The sequence below is a fragment of the Rhipicephalus microplus genome, chromosome 5, assembly GCF_043290135.1.
Source record: "Rhipicephalus microplus isolate Deutch F79 chromosome 5, USDA_Rmic, whole genome shotgun sequence".
NCBI classification, from domain to species: Eukaryota; Metazoa; Arthropoda; class Arachnida; order Ixodida; family Ixodidae; genus Rhipicephalus; species Rhipicephalus microplus.
In genome coordinates, this window is record NC_134704.1 from 78,738,672 (window position 1) to 78,764,005 (window position 25,334).

General features: G+C 44.2%; 1 protein-coding gene across 4 annotated transcripts in view; it reads right to left on the bottom strand.

Annotated features, from left to right (window-relative positions):
* Positions 1–11,112: 11,112 nt before the first annotated feature.
* The window catches only part of Mocs1 (Molybdenum cofactor synthesis 1), a 31,914-nt gene continuing 17,692 nt past the window's right edge, over positions 11,113–25,334 (bottom strand). For all 4 annotated transcript variants that reach the window (XM_075895713.1, XM_037425269.2, XM_037425271.2 and 1 more), the window contains exons 7-10: positions 21,799–21,870; positions 21,561–21,713; positions 13,306–13,416; positions 11,113–11,386 (exon numbers count right to left, since the gene is read on the bottom strand). In XM_075895713.1, coding sequence (XP_075751828.1) covers positions 11,210–11,386; positions 13,306–13,416; positions 21,561–21,713; positions 21,799–21,870 — 513 coding nt within the window. In that variant the 3' untranslated portion in view covers positions 11,113–11,209. The remainder of the gene's footprint in view (positions 11,387–13,305; positions 13,417–21,560; positions 21,714–21,798; positions 21,871–25,334) is intronic.

Consider the following 25,334-nt stretch of genomic DNA (forward strand, 5'->3'; position numbering starts at 1 on the left):
TCAGTGAGTGCTGGGTCGACATTGTGGATTATTCCACTGCAGGTGTTGGTTGACGCCTGCCTGGCACGCACGGGAATCTCGCAGATGTCGGAAACTGCGAGGAGGGGCGCGAGCGGTGCTCCCACGGCAACGTCGACAGCGATAACATTGCGGCCGAAGTTAATTCGCACGCAGTGTGCCCCCTCAACTGCCGCTAGTTGTGCGGAGATTGCCTCTTGTGTCGCAGAACGAAAGGAGGTTTTCCTGGCGGTTGGCCTGTAGAGGACGGTCTCCAGCTGGGAAGTAGACCCAGGTCTCGCAGGTAGCTGAGTGGGTGGGGTACATTTTTGGGTTGAAACCGCAGGTTTTTGTACCCCCTGGTTCTTCTGCCGTGGGTTGGTAGTAGGAACCTGTGGTTCGCAGAGTTTGGTGCCGTTTGGAGCCCCTGTGGATGGCAGTGAGGGAAATGGCTCCTCGGGCGCCCCCAGCACACAGCTGTTGCGATCAAGGGGGCGCGGCTGCGTTTCTCGAGATGCGCTGGATTTGTTTACCTCCCGGCGTAGCTGATTAGGCGGTCTGGAAAGAGGTGTACTCGGGACCGAGAGGAAAACTTGTTTTTCTCCCTCGGCTTGTGGGGTAGAGAGGGCTGCCTTTCCAGGTGTCCCTGTGTCGTCAGTCACCAAAGGGGAGGAGGAGCCCTGCTCCTTGTGTTCCGGGCTGCTCTCTTCTACAGAGGTGCTGGGAGAGGAGGCCGGCGTGTTGTGTGACCACGACGAGGAAGAGGTGGGGGACGACGTTTCAGTGATGGGGGAAGAACCACTGCTGGCTGCGTCGCTCTTCTGAGGGGAGGGAGACAGCTCACATTCTGTCTTTTCTGGGTAGCCAACCTCATTACTGCTGCTGGCTTGAATTCCTGTCTCCTGGCACGGAGACCGGTTCTGCAGGATGGCGGGCGTCCCTAAAATGGCGGCGGCTGCTGTCTGCCTTCTTGTGACTCCGCGCTTTTTCGGTGGGAAGTTTTTCGTCCTTCGTGCGCGGAGCCTAGGACCAGCGTTGCTCGCGGTCTGCTGCGGAGGTTTGAACAGCAGGCTTGTGGCTGCCTTGAGTCTCCCTGCCCTGGTACGTGCGCTGGAGGTAGGTGAGGGTCGCGGCGGGCTTGGTCGGCCGGCCATTCCTGTGTGCAAAACCTGTGCCGCGGTTTTGAGCAGTAGGTCGCAGGCCTTGGCTCTTTCTGCCAAGTCGAGAGCATAACCTGATGGGAAGCCCTCAGGCAGGCCGTCCGCCATTAGCGATGGGATTGAGGGACCATCCAGGGAGGTGCCATTGAAATTAAAGTAAACAATAATAAAAAAAAGAAGAAAAAGGGGGATTTGAGAGATCACATGCTAAACCTTAGAGCCCTAAAAAGGGCTGCACTCGAGAGTGCTATTTAAGGTTTAGACATGAAATAAATACGCCCACGGGAGTGAGCAAAAACTGCCAAAATCAAAGGACTGGGGACGGGGAAAAAACACGTCTGCTCCGTGCGAGGCACTCAGCGACGGCGTTAGGCGCGTGCCCCGCTGCGTTGCTTTGTGAACTTATTACTAACTGGAAGCTGACCAATAGTCCCCCGTATACAACCTAAAGGCACCAAGTCTGCCAGTACGAGACCCTCGTTAATGAATAAGGGAAACAAGTGTATACTTAAGGGCTCGTTTTTCGTGTTTTACACAATACTAATGAGATCTAACAGACAATAATGCCAAGGAAGGTATAGGGGAAGTTATTAAGCCAATTGTAATGTAAATGAGAAGAAAGGAAAGTGGGTGAAAAGATAACTTGCTTTGGGCAGGATCCGAACGTGCTACCTTCGTTACCTGCGTTATTTGATCAACGAGGCCCGATCGCGATTTGCTCTTGAAGGCTAAGTTCAAGCGTTTTTGCGTACTGATTACGGTCCCCTTGATATCAGAAAAGTTATTCATATCTGGTGACGTTGGAGCCGCTGGTGTTCCAGTATATAGTTCCAAAGCATATGGCAGTCCAAGCGTGTTTTTCAGGTCCAAAAACTTATCTTCGCACTTTATTTACGCATCTAAATGAGTGTAATTAAAAGGATGGCGCAGTTGCTAAAGCATGCGTAAAGGTCCATGACTGATCATACCATAAATGTAAAAGAACTACACGTGTACAACCAGCCTATCAAGCAAGCCTCGCGCACATTCAAATAAAAATAAAAAAAAGCTTTTGGATGCAAGAACTCTTGTACGGGTTTTCAGTTTTGAGTACATCGCGTAGAGTGTCTTAATCTCGTCATTTCTATTCGTTCTATATGTTGGGCTGATCTATTTTTGTGAACCTCACTTCGCAGATGACCCATATTGCTGAACGCGGTTTTAAATTAGTGCTGACAAAAATTTTGCGCCGCTTTTTTAGGGGGGGGGGGATATGTTGCTTAAGACCTGCTTATCACGACTACAAGCCTCGTTTAGGGTGAGTGCGCGAATGGTTATTTATTTAGAGATGTTATTAGCGCACCAAGTCGCAGTTTCTGTTTCAAAGAGCATCGAGCTAGATAGGAGCAGTTCTGGCGTATAGGTAAACACAGCTGGCCACGTGGGTACGCTAAACTGTGAAGTGGACGCCGCGCTGTTATGCCTGCGAGTCGACAGCGAACGTCCGTGCCTCTGAAAAAGGCAATCTGTGTCAAGGACAGCCCGCAAGTCCGCCTGACGCGAACAACTCAACGGCGTCAAGAGGCGACGGCGCCTTTCTGGCGTGCACGTGCAGTGAGTCACCTCAGTAAGCGAGCCCATCGAGTAAACAGCCGGCGTCTTCCTGTCTGGGGGTCTGACGCAATGCGCGGCGACGTCACTCGTCCTTGGGTGCAGCCACCTGCAGCGCAGCCTCTCCAGATTTGAAGAGAAAGAATGACGCGGCCCAGCGGCGACCCCATTGGAGGAGTCTGGCCTCATGACCAGCGGCGCTTCTGGTTGGACATTTGGGTTGGACCCGGTGCATATAAAAGAAGCCCCGCGGCGCGTCGCGAGAAGGAGACCTGTTGGAGAGCCGACATGTGTGTCGCAGCAGACCCATTTGAGAGCAGACCTATGTGTTAGAGAGGAGAGCTCGGCTCTTCGAGTCTCTGTCGGCCCCAGTGCCGAATTTGTAACGCCTCTGTATATATGCTGTACATAAACCTTGTTTAACTCACCGTCGTCTCGTCCGCTCGTCTATCAGCTCTGCGCAGAAGCAGTCGCGAGCTGAGAAACCTACGCTACCAAACGGCTGGTGACCTTCCCGGCAGAGTTCGAAGCAGTGGCACCTTCGGGACCGTGTTGGCGTCGCCGTCGTTCGAAACAGTGGTTGCAGCGGTGAGATTTCGAGGCGCCCTTCGTAACGTCGTCGGAGGTGCGCGTCGCAAGAGTGGTGGCAGCTTCGCAACAGCGCACGAGTATGCCAACACAAACTTGTGACGCAGGTTTGTTAACGTGGACATGGCGTGGATGTCGGTGTTACGAGATGCTGTGCATCTCGCTCAGTCACACGGCATACACTTTAAAATTGAGTTTTTAAAAAATCTATGCTATATTCGCCCCAGATATTTCAGTGTTGCGAATTTCTCCACATATATCTATCTCACTCATTAGCACACCTTCGAAATTTTGTGTCAGTGCTTCTCTAATTTACCATTGAAAGTGAACAGGACTCGTAAGCGCTCCACGTTCAGGATGTTCAGCACTGATCGACATTAGGCAATGATTATTCAAAAACCAAGACACAAGAGGCCAAGGCGGTAACAGATGTGCTCACGAGCAACAGTTGCCAGTGCGCTCATGTTGCGGACTTTGCCTCTCGTGTTCTGGTTTTCTTCGTACTATATTGAGAATGTCACATTAACAAACATAACAATTCTTTCCGGATACCCTACTGACTGCTTGTACTATTTCAGGCATGACGTAAGAAACTTTTGCGCCAGTAGCTTCTGTTTTTGCCAACTCATATTTTGAGCTCACTGATCATACTATAGACTCATTTTTATTGTCACAAATTCTAATCACTTCAAGAAAAGACATGCGATCGAGATGTTTGAAGAGAGAAGCATTTTTTTTTCGCATGAAATTATTGCTAAAGTAAACGACTGTTGCTGGAACTGCAGAAGTTCTGATTTTGAATTTTTTTATACTACGCATATTTCCATTTTCATTGAAAGTCTTTTGCTTTCTGGGATTTCAATAAAACTGTGGTGGTATTTTTCACACACGCGTAGCTAATTTCGGCTACTTTTACTGTCTTTGACTAAAGTTCGCTACATTTTGAGCGGTTTTTTCAATGCTCTGTCATTTCAACCTGGTAACCCCGTTTCCACGGCAACAACGGGCCGTGGTTGGCAGTTTCTGATCTGCCTTTTCCACTGCTATCAGTCAGCTCATGGGAACCTCGCGCATAACCATGGCGTAACACCTCATGAGCAATGACGTGGTGGAGCACTTTCACCGCCATGCTGAAGGCAACTCTCACGGCAACCAAGGAGCACAACTGAGTACGCCCCCCCCCCCCCCCCACTAATGCTTTTGAGCTTAAGGTCTAAGCCAAAAAGAGCTGTGTTGGTCTACGGCACGACATCCAGCCTCTCGAGAGAGAGTTCTTTATTCACGGCTAAGAGGAGAATCCATAATCTAGCAGTGACTACGTCTTCCGCCTTTGCAATGTCAGGCAAACTTTGCGCAGTGCCTCCATGACCTTCGGGGTCACATGTGGTGAACATTGACCTGCCGCCCACATCGGGTCCATGTGTTTGTGCGACACGATGTGGCTCCGCGACCTCTTCCTCCACCCTATGACGGGCCGTTCAAAGTCACCGGCTGCGGGATCAAACATTTCACCATTAGTGAATGCGGGTAATTACGTGAGGAGGTTGTGTTGGTGCACCCGGCATCAAGCCATCCCACGTGGACAGCGAAGATGCAGTGGTGTTTCCGCCAGGAATACTTTCTCCGGGACCACTAGCTTCAACGCCAGCCCAAGGCCCCAATTCCAGGAGGCTTGGGCTGATGCCATGGGGACGGCTCTCGAGAGTGACCACTCACCTGGGCCTTTTAACTCCGTTCGGCAACTCGGTAAGATGAGAGTGCTGTGGTAGCGGCCAACAAATAAACCGAAGAAAATGCGGAAGTTTTCCGCTCCTAACCACTTCTTTCTCACCTACACAGCAACCTCACCACTCGCACAAGCGGAGGGCCAGGAGAGCGAAGAGACAATACTGCAGTTACTTTTGAAAAAAAAAAGCTTCACGCCGCCTAGTTTGCTTCGTCACCACATGTAGACGCGTCCCAACGCCTTTTTCTGTGAAATGTAGTCAGCAAATTAATCTTGTCAGCCCACTAGCGTATTTTCAGAAATTGACAGATTGATGTTTTGCAAAGACTTTACATTTCCGTGCGCAATTTCAAGTAAATCAGTTTTGTCAACACTCAAAAATGTTCCAAAAGAATCACCCAACTAATGATTTTCGACAGTTCTATATTCCTTCTTCAAAGAGGCCAGAAAACCTTGTGTGCACCAAGGCTCGAAACAAAAATGCAGCATTTAATATCGAAGAATGGGCTGCGTAAGGTGCAGAAAAACTTTTAAACCACGTTGTCAAGTCCGTGGCAGTATCCGAGTCGGTAAGGTGTCCAGGTTTAAACCGAAAGGACACTGGTTCGAACCACGGTGCCTGCAGTGTTAAAAGAGAATGATGCCACAAGACGACCTCCGCAAGGGAGCTAAAAGGTTAAAGTCGGTTCTTTATATTTAATCATCACCAGCAGTAGTGAGCATACCAAGTTCTCAACTGTGCATACTGTGCCGTGCTAGTGGCCGCGTGCGTATAGTGTTCAGTTAATAACCAGAAGGATCGTGGTTCGATTGACGAAGCTGGAATTGCTGAAACAACAGGAAGGCACCGAGATACATCACTGCCGAAATTTAGATGCACTAGCGGTCACATAGTTGTTGCAACTGGGCAGAAGTAATGCGAAAAACATCGTTGTGGATGGCCTTTACATGCCATAAATTTATGGTGGGCAGTTTTTTTATCGTAAAAAAAGTTTCTTTTAAGATAGGAGACCCACCCTACAGCTGTATGGGACCGTGAGGCCCTGGGTGCCCATGCTGCCAAGTTGCCAGGAGGTGGACGTGTGACAAAATCAGAAAAAATAACATTTTAAAGAATCTAACAAAATTTGTTTGAAGAGAGGCCAGCAGCGAGATTCGAACCACTGATTTTCTGGTTATGAAGCGAACACCCAGCCTCTCAGCCACTGTCACCTGGTGATGCATGATCTAGGCTGATGTTCATCTTCTAGATCTTTTAAATTTGATAACCGCATATTAGCTTCAATTAAACTTCAAAAACTTCACTTGAATTGGTAAATCGATGCAGTTATACTGGCTCCAACATGAAAACGTGCCATCTAACTTCAATTATGGGCCAAAATAACTCAAAGCCCTAGCCGCGCATGTTTCTTTCATAAGCATAAGGTCACTGGTTCGAATCCCACTGTCGTCTTCATTTCCAACACGTATTTGTGAAAGGCTTTACCATTTCATTTTTCGTAGTATTATTTTCTAAAGTTAATCCCTGTGCCTTTCATTAGGTGACCTCCGGTCAGCACTGGGTATCGACCTCGGTACCTCCCACAGTGGAAGAGACGCTCATACGTATTTTACGAGCTAAATGTTCCATGGTACGCTTGCTTTCCGGCAATACATGTCGAAAAGCAGTCGAAAAAGTTGAGGCTCTTATCGCCCATGATAAAGCTCAACTTTTGTCTGACGTCACAGCTAGAAACGATGCACCCAGCATGCGTACTTTCCGATCTAAATGTCCCCTGGTACGCTTTCTTTCTTGTATTACATGTCTAAAAGCGGTCGAAAAAGTTTAGGCCCTTATCACCCATGATAACGCCCTTCTTTTGTCTGACGTCACAGCTCGAGACGATGCACCCAGCATGCGTGTTTTCTGAGCTAAATGTCCCCTGGTACGTTTGGTTTCCTGCAATAAATGTCGAAAAGCAGTCAAAAAAGTTGAGGCCCTTATCGCCCATGATAAGGCTGACCAGTGACCATGACCAGTGACCTTCCGGTTATGAAACGAACATGCGCCGTAAGGCCTGGGAGTTATTTTGGCCCATAATTGAAGTTAGATGGCTAGTTTCCATGTTGGAGCCAGTATAACTACATCGATTTACCGATTCAGGTGAAGTTTATGAAGTTTTATTGAAGCTAATATGTGGTTATCAATTTTAAAAGATCTAAGAGATGAACATCAGCTTAACATTGAAGACTGTGCATCACCAAATAACAGTGGCTGAAAGGTTGAGTGTTCGTTTCGTAATTAAGTCAGTAGTTCGAATCCCGCCGCCGCCCTTTCTTCTAATTAAACTTTTGTTAGATTCTTTAAATGTAGTTTTTCTGATTTTGTCACACGTCCACCTTGTGGCAACTTGGGAACCCAGGGCCTCATGGTCCCATACCGCTGCAGGGTGGGTCTCCTATCTTAAAGGAAAATTTTTTTTGCGATAAAAAAATCCCCGCCATAAATTTGTGGCGTATACAGGCTACCTGCAACGTTGTTCTCCGCACTACTTATGTCTAGTTGCACAAATTATGCGCCAGCTAGCGCATCTAAATTTCGGCACTAATGTATCTGGGTGCCTTCGTGTTCTTTCAGCAATTCCAGCTTCGTCAATCGAACCACGGATCCTCCTGATTATTAACTTAACACTACATGCACTCGGCCACTAGCAGGGCACATTATGCACAGTTTAGAACTTGGTATGATCACTACTGCGGGTGATGAATAAAATAAAGAACAGACTTCAGCGTTTCAACTTTCTTGCCCCCCATCACCTTTATTATATTTCAACACTACCAGCACCGTGATTCGAACCAGCGCCCCTTCTGTTTAAACCTCGGCACCTTACCGACTCGGCTACTGCCACGTACTTGGTAAGAAGGTTTAAAAATTGTTCTGTACATTACACAGCCCATTCTTCGATATTGAAGGATTCCTGAGAGCGACATCTTTTTGTTTGCGACGTTTTCACAGGTATTTGTAGTTTTGCGTACGCTAATGTCGAAATTGAATCGTAAATGCTCTAACGAACCGTATAATTTATGCCAGCGTCGTTAATTGAGAACGATTTTACATCAGTTCGAAAAGCCCGCCTAAATATTATAAGAAAACGGCGCCCCACAGCGGGGCAGTGCCTGACCCCCGTATTCACAAACGCTCCTCGACTTGAGTTCCACCCTTCATTTGACAGAGTTGAGCACTGCGCCACCGCTCGGCTGAAAATGACGCCACGCTACTTAAGAATCGCAGCAGATTATCGCTGATATGCAATGACTTGCCGTGACTAAAGACGGCGCTCTTATCGGCTTTCTCAAGTGAAGGTGAAGCGTTGAGTGAAGGGACGTTCTAGAATACGGGGGTGAGACTGCGTGCGCTCAAGGTATACTACTAAAACACTGTACTCCAGTGACGCGGAACGCGCGGCCTTCAAATGGGGTCGTGAAGGATGAAACGGTGTAAATGCTTTGAGTGTGTCCCACTCAGAAAAAAACAAAAAAAAAACAGCATTTCTGGCGTACGCAGCCAGAACCAATTTGAGAGTATATTAAGAGCAGCCCGACAACAGAGCGACAAGGGCCACAGACAATAGTCCTCGCCGGGTGCCAGTCGGGCTAAATGTGCGCGCTCCGCACACGTTCTATGGCGCCAACAGTACTCGCTTGATCTTTGCAACGTCATGACAGTGTCCACGTCAAAACTCAGAAAATGTCGATCGCGCGTGAATACTCGGACGAGCATGCATTCTTACTTTAAAAACCAAAGTAAAATACCTTATAGGCAACGCTTAATTGCCATTAATAATCAGTCAGACGTGCCCCCGCGCTTGCAGGACTCTCAAACAACACAAGCACCTCGAGTTTCCAAATTTGGGGTCAGGGATCCTCTAAATATTCGATTTGTGCGGCCTCCCCGGAGAAAAAGAGAAATATATATAGCTATCCGAAATATTCAGTTTTGCTATTCTTACAGAATTCTTTTAGAGCTTTGACATAATTGTTTTATTTGCAATTTAGTCTCGAAATGGTAACGTGTTTGCAAAACTTCAATGCCTTGACTTCTTGAAATTCGCAATCGGGCTGACAGTATTGATATACCGACTTCTTTTCACCTTCTAGTTGCAGAGCAATATTCCTCGTTTGACTATCATCTATCATGACCGATTGCTGTTTTTCTTTCTTCTTTTTTTGTTTCGTTACTTGTACAGAAGTGTTCGCGTGCTCGAAATGAAGCAAGTTGAGTTTTTATGCACCACCCTGTGTTGTCTTCCCTTTTCATCGCTTCCTTTTACACGTGGTAGCACATCACAAATTTATGTTCGAACTAGCTCCCATTGCAGCTTTATTACCGGATTTTTATTTTTATATGTCCGCTGAGTAATGTAGACGCTAATATACGCGCGACTTGTCGCATCAAACCAGTCGGAATGCCCGGAGTATGTTGGCACTCTCACGTGTACGTCACTTTCAATCTAAAAAATAGCCACTGGGTGTCGCTCTAGCTCTAAGTGTTGTGCTTTCTCTGTTGAAATATAATAATAACAGCATCGTTTTCCACGTTGCCACTTGCGTAATGATATCAGTGCATTCCACAGCTTTAGAAGCTATGAAAATCACTCTCCTAATTTGTGTCGCAGGGCTCTTTTAGTGGTAATCAGCACAGCCAAAACCAGCTCTTGCTGCTTTCGATTCGCTACAAGTACTAAGCACCACTTAACTGCCAGTAATCAGCCTATCGTATCGCAGCTGCGCGCAGCTTTCAGAACAACCGCTCAAGAGTCTTGTTTGAATGCAAACAGGGCCTGTTGTTTTCAGTAGATGAACACTCTCGAAACAGAGCAACGATGATGCGTACGAAGTGAAAATGGGGGACAAACCACACCGGCCGCTGACTCGCAATGTTTAATGAAAAAATTCAATCATGGCTTGCCGCGTATTTTGCAGTTTTGTTTTGTTATAATGAGGTCACATGGGTGTAAGGAGTATAGCAGTCTTTATTTTCCTTTTGTGTATACTTTTAGCCAGTTACCTGGAAGACTCCCGGTAATAGGCTTCTGTGACAGTGCAAAAGTGCATGGTACTTACCATCTGTTCTTTGCACGTGTTCTTTGCTTGGTTCTTTGTACGGTACTTACCAGCTGTTCTTTGCATGTCAGTGCGGTGGGCGTCAGGTGGCCAGCACGTCCCATTTCGCCGCTGCTAGCGGTTGCTTATATTGTTGAACTAAAGAACTAGGTTACACCGCGTAGAGTTTCAAGGGTCAATTTTGCCCGCCAACACGAATGTTGTTTACAAACTGCACTCAAAAGCAAAATTTGACGTTGAATAGTGTTCATATGGGCACAAATTTTGAGAATAGGTTTGCAGGCACTTATAGGAATTTAGGCACACATGTCAAAAATGGGCCCTTACAGGCACTTAAAAACACTATAAAGCTATCCTTAGCCTCTAATTCATGTTCATTTATCAAAGCGGCACAATAGGAACGCAAGGAACAAAATAGGCATTTGCCTAAAATCTGGTCTCTAATCATCACTATTCGATAAAGTTCCGAAATTCACTATTTGCACAAGCCTGGAATCTCAGTATCTGTATTCCAGCTGCCGGCTGCCATTTGGTGAGGTGAACTCAGACTAAATGAGCTTCCTGGATGCCTGTACCTTCCAACTAGCAGCTAATTGTTTGATAATTAGATAAGTGTTAATTTGTATTCAGAACAAGTATTCATTCAAACATGCTAATTATGAATGAAAATACTTAATTCTTCTGTAGAGCATCGTAGCACATAATTAGCATAGAATTTCTACGGAGCTCACATGCAAGAAAATTGCAGCAGTGAATGAGAAGCAGTCAGAATAATACTCGGTAGTGAGAACGTTTCATTTCTACAACTAACAAACTCCACAAATTACAAAGGTTTTAAGAGAATATAATAATTTCTGATATTTCATTAACCACAACCACAATATGATTATAAGGCAAAATTACTGTTCTGAAATGAGAAGGGGGAAAGATAACTGACTATATAGGGTGAAAATTTTCTGTAACAGTGTTTATTAACATCAACTTAAGCAAATCAGAAAATAGGTCACCTACCAACAACTACAACAATTTATTTGAAAATAGAACTCTATCCCCCGATAAGTATCATGGGCCTGTTCTTGAGCGTCGACAGCTTATCCATGCCGGCATGGCTAAACTTCTTCCTCAGCACAGCACTGCCAATAATGTTCAGGAGCTCATCTGTTGAAGCTTTCCCTCGCAGAGCATCCCTCAAGGAAACTTCGTGACCACCAAACAGGCACACCTGCGCATAGTACAAATCGAGTTACTTTTCTTGACATTGTTTGAAGAGTGTCTTTCACACTATGGGTAATTCAGTTCTGCTGTAGCCGACATTCTAGAAGAAGGTTCATGAAAAGCAAATGATATTTCTGTAACTAATAATGATATCTGGAGTTTAACGTCCCAAAATGACCATATGGTTATGAGAGATGCTGTAGTGGAGGGCTCCGGAAATTTTAACCATCTGTAGTTCTTTAACGTGCACCTAAATGTAGTACACAGGCCTCAAGCATTTTCGCATCTATCGAGAATGCGGCCGCCGTAGTCGGGATTCGATTCCGTAACCCGCAAGTTAGCCGTCTAGCACTGTGGCGGGTGACATTTTTGTGACTGTCATCTCTACCCTGTTCGTTGGTCTTGGTTTTGAGTCATGAACCGGGACAAGCTTAACGTCAAGTGTGATGCTTTCTGAAAATTTCACATGGACTTGTCTCGTAGCTTCACACTACAATAAAGTGGATGGGAATCTTTCCATTTTGTATTACGCATTTTTCTTTGTCTCATAAGTCTTTCTTCAAAACACAATGACAAGCCGTCCAACAAAAAAGAGGCACCAAAGGAGCACACTGAGAAAGAGCCAACATAACTTCTACAAAACGATCACAAGCTTTCAAAAGTTACTCTCCCACCAACACATCTTTTTTATGCCCTATTTGTATTCTTACTGAAAACAATGAACCAACCTGCTCAAGTGAATATGTTGGCCCTTCTAGAGTTTCATGGCGCAATAAATTCGAGTTTTCAGTGCCACATAAAACGCGGCACCAAGCATGTGTTCATGCCTATACCACAGACAATTGTGTTGCTAGCATCTTCTACCTCAGAGTTGCCATGGTTTGACAGTGCGCAGGAACTAGGCTGCCTAATATAACATTGTAGGTTCCATATATGAATGCAGCAGCTGCATTCTGACGAGATGCCGAGTGCGAAAATGGAGGTTTATCGAGACATGGGAGTATGTTAATAACTTCGAGTAGTTTGAGTTAACTTTCAGCTATTCACCGTGAAAGGTTTCACAGAGTCCACATTTCTCCTGTACGTTAAATCTTGACAATTGAGATACATTACCATGATTGTTGATGCAAAGGGTTTAGAGGGTGCAATGAGGGAGAAATAAGACCAACACAAGCAGCTCTTCCAGGCTTTTTTTTGCCACACTAAAGGAGCTTTAATAAAAAACAACATTGTTGGAGGCCAGCTGAGATTTGTACAAGAAAAAAACCATCACATTCACTGGTTTTAATGAAAAATTATGGTAAACATTGGATCAGGTATGGAATATAATGAAAAATTCCTAGTGCCACTAAAAATTTTGCAGAATGAAACAGAAAAGAAAAAGAAGAAAGCTTAAAAATGGGGACTTCCACTACCTTGTAAATCAATCAATCGATTTTTTACTGTTCTTGACATATATCTTACGTCATTTTTATGCAGGTTGAGGTTCGTTTTTTAACAGAAATAGTTACAATTGAATTAGGAGTAGCTTTGTTACAAACACATGCAAAACTTTTTTGTAACGCTCTTCTTTTTCAAGTGCAACAAAAATTCCAATCTGTCGAAAGGTTTTGATGTGCTCTTACACTGAAGCATGAACAGTAGTACTTCACAAATTTCACAGAGCTTCTACCTACTCATAAGCCAAAAACACAAGTTTCAGGTCACGCTTCGGGGGGTAGAACCTAGCGGGCCACACTGTTGGTGCAAGGTCTTTTCTCCATGAACAAGAGCCGGTCAAGGCTTTGAACACAGATATGCATAACAGAGCAATTCACAGTGCAGGGAAACAAACAGTGCACATTCGAGACACTTCATATTTTTTAAATATTTCAGACGCTTGTTGAAAGAAGTGAATCTTGATATTTCTATTAAAGGATAACAAACCTTGAGGTTTCCATCTGCTGTGATCCGAATACGGTTGCAAGTTCCACAAAAATGGTCCGTCATAGAAGTTATGAAACCAATCTTTCCAGTCCAGCCAGGTACCTTGAATAACTGCAGTAAATGTTTGAAAGCAAAAATCATATTGTGGCTTATGGTACAATAAAACATGAACAAAGAGAAATAGCACACACACACAATAATACTACTTTCGCTCTTTTAAGATCTCTTTGCTTTTCCAGCAAAGTGGGCTCAGTGGAATTTTTCTAGCATCAGCAAAAGGTTACATATTTTCAGTGAAAGACTCAAGAGACCTCAGGTAGCCCTCAAATCTCTATATTTAATTAGTAAATACACATAAAAACACTGTAGGCCAAGTACAATTATGCATTTCATCGTAAATTTCACAGATCAATATTATAACAAGCTAATATTATTGTCTTCAATGTAGAACCCTGTTACATACCAGAACATCCAAGGGATCAATAACAAAATGTTACCAGACAAGATAAAATGCTATGCAACAAGATGTGTGCTCGTAAAGGTGCACTGTGTCTTATGAATAAAGGCATTGCATTTCATGAAAGAAAAACCGGCAGGTGTCACACTTGTAACACAAGAAGGCGGGAGTTTGACTGCACTGATGCAAGAAAAAAGAGCTGCAGTGAGCAAACTTTGCACTAACCCATTACATCAAAAGCCATAGAGACAATAACGTTTGGAACTTCCCTTCACGCTGCCATTTCACTGAAAAGCAAACTAATATCAAGCTACTTGCTAAGACCCATCACATAGGCTACACACAGTTTTTCAGACGAATGCAATCTGGTGAAGAAAGATATTTTGTATTGTATGACAAATCTAGGTGAAAAGCTACAGTAACAAAATGCTGACTCAAGATCTAAATAGTTATGTGCATAACAAATAAGTTTTTACTTATTGTAATGAAGATGTCTATCTGACCTGTAGCTGTGTGTGAAATCAGATTGACCACCGAAAAGCCAACCAGCCAATTAGAGGCCATGTTCTAGATAGAACTTCTAAAATAATACTTCCAAAAGACCACTGACACAAAAATTAAAAGCTCAAGATGTTTGTGTTCTTCGGTTTTACTGTATACATGGGCGCTTACTTCAAGGCTAACATTGCCTTTAAGATATTTCAATTTGCTTTTAAAGTAGGCATGAGTGCTCATCTGAGTTCGAAGCACCACGATAGTTTGCCACTGGTATGACATACAGTCGACTCCTCTTAAACGGAACTGGAAGGGGATCAATAAAACTGTTCTATTTATCACAAGTTTCATTCAGGCAAAGTACACTTATTCAGTGAACCAAGACCTTTATTCAAATTTCAAAAACCTCACCTTACTCATGAGGGTGAGTAGGAGAAAAAAAGGAGTGAAGGCTGGTTTGTTTGGCAAGCTTGAGTTGTTTTTTCACAAGGTACGCACCAATGCCTGACAAACTAGCTAAAAATTCTAGACAAGCCTCATGCTCAAAATAGCAATGCAAAAGTTCAACAGCCTTTCTAGCTGATTGGTCTGGTGGCACCACTGCACTGGCAGTATTGTCATCACATTCATCGCTGGAAGGTTGATTCTCATCTTGCACTTTGGCAATCATTTCCTCGACAGTTTCTCCACGACAGGTACGAACGTTTTCATCAATTGATTCATAGTCCTGCAGCGTGAAAGGGGCAAAGAGCACGACCTGACTGAATACTGTCTCAATGTTGGCATCAGCAGGGCTTTATTCTTCATCAGGTACTGCTTTCTTGTGCTTGAAAGCAAGCATGGTGAAAGAATCTGTGTGTTGCCTTCACTTGCTCCCAGGCACAAGCCAAAATGTAATGTGGATGGCTGCCAAAAAATCTATGCTGTAGCATTTCCCGCTGTCTGCCCAAAGCAGCATTCGATGAAGCAATTGTCTGCGGTAATGACCTTTAATGTTCTGAATAACACCTTGATCCATCGGCTACATCACTGTCATTGCATTGGCTGGCAAGAACTCCAGAGCGATGGCTTGGAGTCTTTCAACCTAACCATGGGCTGGGCAATTATCCACGATGAAGACAACCTTCCTGCCTTACCTCGTAAATCTTGCGTCTTCCTCCCGAAGCCAGTTTTCGAAAATGCCCATGGTCACCCACGCTCTTCCGTTCAAATTGGTATGCAACGGGAAGGTGCTGAACGCCATTGAAACAACGTGGGTGCCTTGATTTTCCTATTACGAACAGCTTCAATTTCTCATCTCCTGCCATTTTTGCACCCAACAGCACAGTGATGCGATCTTTACTGCGTTTTCCTCCACTACAGGCTTCGCCTTTGAAGGTGAGAGTCTTTGATGGAAGCGCCTTATAAAAAAAGACCCATCTTGTCAACAGTGAAGACGTCTCGTGGCTCAAAGCTCATCAAAATTTCCTTAAGCTGCCCCAGTTGCCAGTCGTTGCAAATGTCCCTGTTGACTGCACCACTCTCACCTGAGATTGCTTTGAAGACTAGGCCATGGCGTGTTTTTAAGCGGCTGAGCCATCCGTCGCTTAGGACAAAGTTCTTAACATTCGTTTGCATGGCAATCTCTCGAGCTTTCTGCTCGAGAATTGGTCCGCTTATGGGAAATCGGAACTCTGTGCACGCTTGAACCACAGAAAAAGAACCTTTTCTAGTTGTTCTTAAGGCGTCGTCCGCATCCGCATCCGTTTAGATGTAATGGTCCCGATCTTAACAGTGCCTTCAATCTTTTCTCTGTCTTTCCAAATCCGCAATAGCGTCGATTTCGGGATGTATTTTTTCACCACTTCCGTCTTGGGCAGGCCACTTGGATCGAGCTCCTGAAGAATTTGCAGCTTTTTTTCAAGCGAGAGTGCATGGTGTGGCCACTTCCTTCCCATTGGGCCGAAATACCATGATCCATGGCACTTAGCCGCACAAATAGGCCTAACGCTCCCACAGCCACAAGCGAGAATGGCTACTGGATTGGCTTGTCTCAATCTCAAGGTGTTGCCATGGTTGTGAGACTACAATGGCTTGAGCGAGTCTATGCTGTGTTTAGAGTTTGTGCCGTTTAACTGTAGGTGACCAATAAGCACTGTTTTGATTAACCAATGAATTTTACTGCGCAACACATAGAAATACAGCCATATGAGCCCGTTTAGTTCCGTTAATGAGGCATTTTGGTTTAAGCGAGTTTCCTCTATTGGGAGTCCACTGTAGATTGGCGCCGAGGTGATGTTCTACGAGTTGAGCGAGTATGGCCGATGTCACGAAATATTTGCCAGGCACACAAGGTAAATCTGGCTACACACACCAGGAATGCATTTTTTTCCTCTTTCGGAAGGGACAGGCCTTTAGCGGTCTGCAATGCTACGCAGGCTTTGTTCATACCGAAGCACCTACATTGTATCATTGCGGGGCCCCATTTCAAAATGACTTCAATGACAATGAAGCTTGAGCGAGCGTAGTCTCAAGTGCTTCCCATTGATGGGGTGCCAGTTTTGATGACTTTAGGCATGTGTTCCACACTCCCTATAATTTGTAATATTTGATGACACTAGCATTAATTATACAACACACTGGAGCACTTACAAGACACTTACAAGACAATTTCGTCATTATCGGACCCAAAGCTACAAACCAAAGTAAAAAAAGTCACAGGCAATGATTTCCTGCCAGGTTTTCTTTAAACAATCCCCGGATGTTGGAGTAACACACATGACTTTGGCATTATCTTTCCAACAAAAGTGACTGAAAGGGGCCTCGCAACACTTTTTGAACATTGGTCAGAAAATGGTGCCGATTGGTAGTCAAGGCTCTAACAAACATGTGAGCCAAACATTAAAGCGTGGCATGTGCAGCATGTAATTTGCAATTAAATTTCAACGTCCACTAAATGTTTCTCCCTCTTCTCTTGACAAATGATACCATAAGATCAATTCGGCTTATAGCTATTGCCAGATTTGAGCATTGTGAGCTGCAATCATTGCGGCCACCACAGAATGCCACCACGTGCCTACACCATGGTAAACTGTGCTTCTGATGAGACGCCAGACAGGATGAATACAGACTAACAACTGTCGTCCTGTCTCCTTCTACTCTAGTGTCTTGTCCTAAGCACAGTTTATGTTCACGTAATACAGTCGACTCCTCTTAAACAGAACTCGAAGGCGATCTATAAAACTGTTCCGTTTATCAGAAGTTTCATTTAAGCAAAGTACACTTATTTAGTGAATTAAAACCTTTATTCAAATTGCACGAACCTCATCTTACTCATGAGGATGAGTAGGAGAAAAAAAGGAGTGAAGGGTGGTTTGTTTGGCAAGCTTGAGTTATTTTTTCCCAAGGCACCCATGCCTGACAAACTAGCCAGAAATTCTGAACAAGCCTCATGCTAAAAATAGCGCTGCAAAAGTTAAACAGCCTCTTTAGCTGATCGGTCTGGTGGCACCACTGCACTGTCAATATTGTCATCACATTCATCGCTAGAAAGTTGATCCACATATTGCACTTCTGCAGTCATTTTTTTAACAGTCTCCTCATGACAGGTACGAACATTTTCACCAATTGATTCGTAGTCCTGCAGCGTGAAAGGGGCAGAGGACACGACCTCACTGAATACTGCCTGAATGTCGGCATCAGCAGGGCTTTCTTATTAATCAGGTACTGCTTCTTGCACTTGAAAGTCAGCATGATGAAAGCATCTGTGTATTGCTGTTGCCTTCATTTGCTCCAAGGCACGAGCCGAAATGTGGATAGCTGCCAATAAATCTGTGCTGTAGCATTTCCTGCTGTCTGCACAAAGCAGCATTCGATGAAGCAAATGTCTGCGGTAATGAACTTTAATGTTCTGAATAACCCCTTGATCCATTGGCTGGATCACTGCCATTGCATTGGCTGGCAAGAACTCCAGAGTGATGGCTTGGAGTCTTTCAACCTAATCGTGGGCTGGGCAATTATCCACGGTGAAGACAACCTTCCTGCCTTGCCTCGTAAATCTTGCGTCTTCCTCTCGAAGCCAGTTTTCGAAAATGGCCATGGTCATCCACCTTCTTCCGTTCGCATGGTACGCAACGGGAAGTGTCAAATGTTTTTGAAACTACGTGGTTGCCTTGATTTTCCTATTACCAACAGCTTCGATTTCTCATCTCCTGCCATGTTTGTATCCACCAGCACAATGATGTGATCTTTACTGCGTTTTTTTCCACTACAGGCTTCACCTTTGAAGGCGAGAGTCTTTGATGCAAGCACCTTATAAAAAAGACCCATCTCGTCGACGTTGAAGATGTCTCGTGGCTCAAAACTCATCAAAATTTCCTTGCGCCGCCCCTGTTGCCAGTCGATGCAAATGACCCTTTTGACTGCAGCACTCTCCCCCGAGATTGCTTTGAAGACTAAGCCATGGCGTGTTTTGAAGCGGCTCAGCCATCCGTAGCTTAGGACAAAGTCTTAACACCCATTTGCATGGCGATTTCTCGAGCTTTCTGCTCGAGAATTGGTCCGCTTATGGGTAAATTGGAACTCCGTGCATGCTTGAAGCAGAGAAAAAGAACTTTTTCTAGTTGTTCATAAGGCGTCGTCCGCATCCATATCCGTTTAGATGTAAAGGTCCCGTTCTTTACAGCGCCTTCAATCTTTTCTCTGTCTTTGCAGATCTGCGACAGCGTGGATTTCGGGATGTCGTATTTTTTCGCCACCTTCATCTTGGGCAGGCCACTTTGATCGAACTCCTCAAGAATTCACAGCTTTTTTTCAAGCGAGAGTGCATGGTGCAGCCGCTTCCTTTCCACCTGGCTGAAATAACACCGTGATCCACAGCACTTAGCCGCACAAATAGGCCTGACTCGCCGACTCGGCTCCGACAGCCACCACAAGTGAAAATGGCGACTGGATTGGCTTGTTTCGAGATGTTTCCATGGTTGTGAGACTGCCTTTGGCCCTGAACGAGTCTATGCTCTGTTTATAGTTTGTGCCGTCTAACCGTAAGTGACCAATAAGTACTGTTTCGATTAACCGGTGAATTTTATTGCGCAACACATAAAAATCCAGCCATATGAGCCCATTTAGTCCCGTTAATGAGGCATTTTCGTTTAAGCGAGTTTCGTTTATTGGAAGTCCACTATAATGTCATACTGTCGAGCCCCCAACATCCTTGTACTTGAAGGATTTTAAACTTTCTGAGGCGGTTGATTCCACAAGCAATAAACTCCGACTGGGGGGGTCATTTCATCATTACATGAAAAAGTGTTGCAGAATCACTTGAAACAAGTCTGATGATCCCATTATAGGTGTTTCAAAATGTGCATCCACTTAACAACAGTGGTTATTATCTGTGTGGTTAGCTTTGGATAAAAGAGAGTATAAGGAACATTGAATGCTTAAAGGGAGCTACTGTATAAACCACCAATATAAGTTAAGATATTTTTAATAAAACAACGAGCTTAAGTTGCTCCTTGTCTTATTTAGCCATTTTTAGTGAGTCATCTGGTAATAAGTGATGTGCGGGTAGGTGAAAAGCCACACACAGCCCCATCGAAACTCCCTAGCAGGCATATTTATTTCATCTCGCTGCCTTTTTTGCATGTTGAAGCTGTGCTCTGGAACTGTCCGACTTTCCTGTTCCAATATACACCGTGCTAAGATTTGTTTTAGTAGATTTGTTAAAGATGAGTACAAGTGGCACGGGAAGGCAATTCTCAGATGCGTTAAGAATTAATTGGTTTTAGTTCGCCAAAGCGAATGGGAATGTGACCGCCCAGCACCCAGAGAAATTTATGAAAAAGGTGCGCACTATTAGAAAATGCGGAAAGGCAAACTGGAATGCAACCCGCGAGAGACACTGTTTCATGGGTGGAGTGCAGTTCAATAGAAGCTTGAAGATGCACTTGCGGACTATGTTTGAAAAGTTCATGCTCACATGCTGTCAGTGACTGGGAAGACTATTCACAACAAAGTTGTGGAGCTTGCTGAAGAAGCTGGACTGTCAAGAGAAGAGTCCTGTGCACCAAACTCATGGCTACATCGATTCACGAGATACAAAGGATTTTCTCTCTGCCAGCACACATCGATCTGTTGAAAGTTGCTGGAGGAGTTGAAGCACAAGCTTGTGAACTCCCAACGCTTCGTCATGTGGCTTCGGGGGAACAATAACTACACAAAGGGGTAGATTAGCAATGCTGACGAGACCCCCGTGTGGTTTGGAATACCTTCGTCAACCACGATCATGAAGTATGGCACCAAGGATGTGAAGCTCTCGTCCACTGGCAACAAGCTACCACCCTTCGCCTTTTCACACGAAAAACAATGCTGAAGAAAGCGTTCCCATTTGGCGTTGTTGTTCATTTGAAAGAAAAAGGCTTCATGGATAAAGCCATGATGCTCGAATGAATTCGAGTGGTCTCGTTCGCCAGCTGCATTGCTATGCCTTGCAATGTGCTTGGTTTGCATGCGTTTCGCAGCCACCTGGCTGATGCTGTAAGACGTGCGCTTCCCCATGGAAAAATGGACCTGGTGATACCAGGTTGGTATGACATCCAAGCTCCGACCACGATTGTGCTGAACAAGCCTTTCGAGAAAAGAGTACAGCTACAGTACCAGGAGCGAATGTCTAGCCACAACCCAATGACGCAAACGTCTTGCCTCCACTTGTGACCATCTGTAGGTGGGTGTTTTCGGCCAGGTGTTCTTTGCCAGATTCCACGATGCGAAATGCTTTCAAGTGGGGTCAGCAACAGACTCGATGGCATGAAAGATGACGCACTATGGGAAACGGCCAGCAATGAATGCTCCTCTTGGGAAGACAACAATGCTTCTGACGAATAAAAGCAGCTAATAGGGTTGAGGGTTGCTCAGACGATGGGTGAGCTTGATGATGGAATTTGAAAATACAGTATACTAGTTAAACAGAACCTGAAAAAACCAGGAAAATATGTTCTATTTAACAGGAGTTCTCTTCACTCAGAAATGAACAAGGGTTCAGAATAATAAAATGAATAAAATCTATCTTATCAGAAACACTTGTTCCATTTAAAGAAATTCAGTTTAAAAAATTTCCTTCAACCGAGAGTCGTGGTGATTTTGGGTTTTCTCTCTCTCTCTCTCTCTCGTTTTTGTCAACTACACTTGGGGGGGGGGGGGGAGCCAACTTATATTCCCATTCAATCTTTAGTTTAGTTTACATGGGACGTGATCTTTACATCTAAGGTACTGTTCAAAATGCTGGTACAGAAGTTGAAATTGTAGCGTATCTTGCTGAGCAAATTACCTTTGAGGTATGATTGGGTCCGTCCTCGTGCCGCTCCAGCATGGGCCACTCCTGTTTTATAACCGCCAACATCCGCTCAAACGGGACAAGCTTCTGCCGGCTCCATTTGTTCCCATCAAATGGCATGTACTCTATGAATCGCACTTCAAGATTCTGAAACAGGGGCATTCGGAAAACTCTCAAACATCTCGTTTCAGCAACGTGATTATTTTGTGCGGTTGGAATTTATATTACTTACATTAGACTCTGTGAGCTTCACGAAATTGACCAGTTCGTCTTCATTGATACCCTTCATCACCACGCAGTTTACCTGGTCGGAAGAAAGTCAGGTTAACATGGCAACATAATATACCTGTTTGCTGGCTGTTCAAATGACATTACTTTGCACTTGATAAAATGACAGTTGAGTTTATTAAGCAAAAACAGAGACATAACAGCAGACAAGAAAGAGCACTCTCCTTGTGTTTTGTCAATTCGTGTTAAAGCCTTGAGTACTGCTGCAAAACTTTAAAGGCAAGATAATTTGCAAGATATATTAGTGTGAACACACACATTACCTCATATAAATAGCAGATATAGGCTAGAACATATCCAAAATAAATTTTAAAGCGTTATACCTCGCAAGCGAGTATGCTAAACAGAGCACCTTGCATCATCAATGAGAACTTAGATTGGATGTAAACTCCAAACAACAAACTAAATCACATGTTTGACGGCCGCCATCTGTTACATGAGCTCTCTGACAGAGTTTTCGACATTGTACCCAACAGTGCAATAAGTGGTCATGTGGTCAGTGTTGTTTACTGTAGAGTTTCCCCGATCTCACCTTTCTTGGTGTTTTTTGAAACCATAACTGTAACAGGGTGATATAAAAACATCTCCAAATAATTAACCATTGCATGCTCAAGCAATTAAGGTTTGCATCCATGATAATAAAGTTATCAGCTACTGACAGCAACAGAAAAAAATGAGATTGAAAAATTATGTGTCCGCACAATTTTAAAAACATGTTACTTTTCCACCATCATCCATGAGTTCCAACCAACTGGACTAACTTTCTGCGATTCTGCACAATTCTACATCTTATAACTTTGGAACAACAAATCACGATAGTTACACGCAATTGAAATTACAAAATTATATTGTAAGAGTATCACAGATTGAAACCTCGGCATGATCACAAGGCTTGTTGTGTACTCTTAATTAATTTTGAAAGTAAAGGTTCTTTACTGTGTACCTGGATACAGGGTGTCCCAACTATCATGCAGCAAATTAAAAAAAAAACAAAGCAGCAAAACTGTTACGCCAGACAAACCTAGAACATAAGTTCTCAGTACACTGCAGTAGTCCATTCTAATGTTTTCATTGATGACATTTAGTCATAGTTACTAGCTGTAAGTGAACAGGTACTCACCAAATTACTGAAATGTCAATGATGTTCATGTAGGATTGTAGACATGTTTAAATGACATCTAAATGCACTATCTTAAATAACATACTAACTGCAAGCTCATTTTTTCTCAGCTGGTAATGAAAATGTGCGAAACCTGAAAATTAACACATGATTATGGCCCCCCTCCCCCCGTTTTCCCTGCAAAAGAATACAGCTCCTTCAAATAAGCTTTCTGCAAGCAACCACTTTGTCTGCTGCCGGAGACAGCGTTTCCTGCTTTGGCAATGGGACGGGTCAGGCGACAACAACATGCATCGCAATTTTGCAGCGATTTTTTCTGCTCAATTGTATGCCACTATGCTTGCTCAAACCTCACGGTTCACTGTACTTGTTGATAATACGGATGTAGCACTGTTCGGATATTGGCCCAACTCTGCAAGACTAAAGCTGAAAAGCTGCAAATACAGTGGAACTTCGATTATAAGTCCCTGGTCCTGCAACGGTCCGCGTTTTACGACGAATTAGCTTGGTCCCGGCAAAATCCCCATAGAACTAATGTATTGAAAACCTCAATTCTACGACGCAATTTTACGCCGGCCCCGCCTCGTACGATGCTTAGCTGGACTGTCCGAGAAAAAAAAACCTACGATGACGCACGCAGGCTGCCACGCAAGCACACTGCGGCCGGATGAAAAAAAGTCGGGAAACCGAGGAACCGAGTCCGTTCCTCCGCACGTTCTCATTTCATTTATTCAACCTTAAGGGCCCGAAGGCATTACATATGGGGGGGTCGTACATCCAGGTTGTAAGTTCCTAAGCAATAGAACAATATGAGGGTACACACTGATTGCAATAAATGAGCAAATAAAGAACACAAGCGGAAATAAGACGCATAACAAAACATAAAAATATAATAGATGATAAATAAATTCTGGGAAAACAGTAAAACAACTATAAATGCAATAGTTAATGTGCTGTTAGGACATCGTATTTGGATTTTGGAAAAGAGTTAGTTTTTCGCGAAATGTTGAGCGGTCCCGGCAAGAAACTATGTTATCTGGCAGTGCATTCCAGAATGTTACGGCATGGGGGAAAAATGAGCTGCTCATCACCATCGTCCGGAATTTTATGGTCATCAGAGGGTGCGTATGGGACAGGCGAGAGGACGTTCTTAATGGGCGTTTTAGGAGAGGGTGTCCCGACCTGCTAAAGTAAAAGAATGTGTGAAGGAGACAGATACAAGAGGTTATGCAACGTGAAGCGAGCGATGCGAGTGACAACGTTTGTTTTAGTGCGCTTACGCTGATATGCCTTGAATATTGTGATGTAATGAAACGAATTGCGCGATTTCGAACGGCTTCCAAATCATCGGTGAGATAAGCTTGTGAAGGATGCCAGATGGATGACGCATACTCGAGTTTTGGTCGCACGTATGTTAGATATGCGAGTTTCTTTATGTCAGGAGATGCAGATCGCAGGTTACGTCGTAAGTAGCCTAATGTGCGGGAAGCTTCAGAACGAATGGTTTCAATGTGTTTCACCCATGATAGTGATGATGTCAGATGAACTCCTAGATACTTGTGAGTACGCGTGTGATCAATGGGAACCGAATTAATGCAGTAGGTTTTATGTGAGGTGTTGCGTTTACGTGTGAAGGACATGACCTTGCATTTAGCGAGGTTTAGGGGCATATGCCATTTTTCGCACCATGAAGTGATGGTGTCAAGGTCGTGTTGTAGAGTGATTGCATCGTTAAAGGAGTGAAGGGGGTTATAAAGAACGCAGTCGTCTGCAAATAGGCGCAGCTGTGATTTAATGTTACTAGGAAGGTCATTCACGTATATAAGAAATAATAGAGGTGATAAGCCGGCGCCCTGGGGAACACCGGAAGTGACGCTGGTAAGGGCTGATTGGAAATTGTTAGCAACGGTAAACTGAACGCGTCCTGTTAAGAAATGCTCGAGCCAATTTATAAGGTTTGGGGGGATACCAAGAGCGGATAATGTGATGAGCAGGTGCTTGTGGGGTACGCGATCGAAGGCCTTGGAGAAATCTAAGAAAATTGCATCTATTTGTACGTGATCATCCATTCGCAGTAGTATGTCATTAGTAAGTTCAGCCAGTTGTGTTTCGCAGGAAAGATACTTTCGGAAACCATGTTGAAAAGGGTAGAAAAAACTGATTGCTTCTAGGTAAGATATAAGAGTTGATGCTATAATATGCTCAAGGATTTTAGATGGGACACTAGTTAAGCTAATCGGGCGGTAGTTAGCGGGGCTTTCGCGCCAGCCCGATTTAAAAATGGGGACTATTTTAGCTTTCTTCCAATCTTCTGGCAAGGTTCCTGTGTTTAAAGATTAGAATATAAGGTACAAAAATTT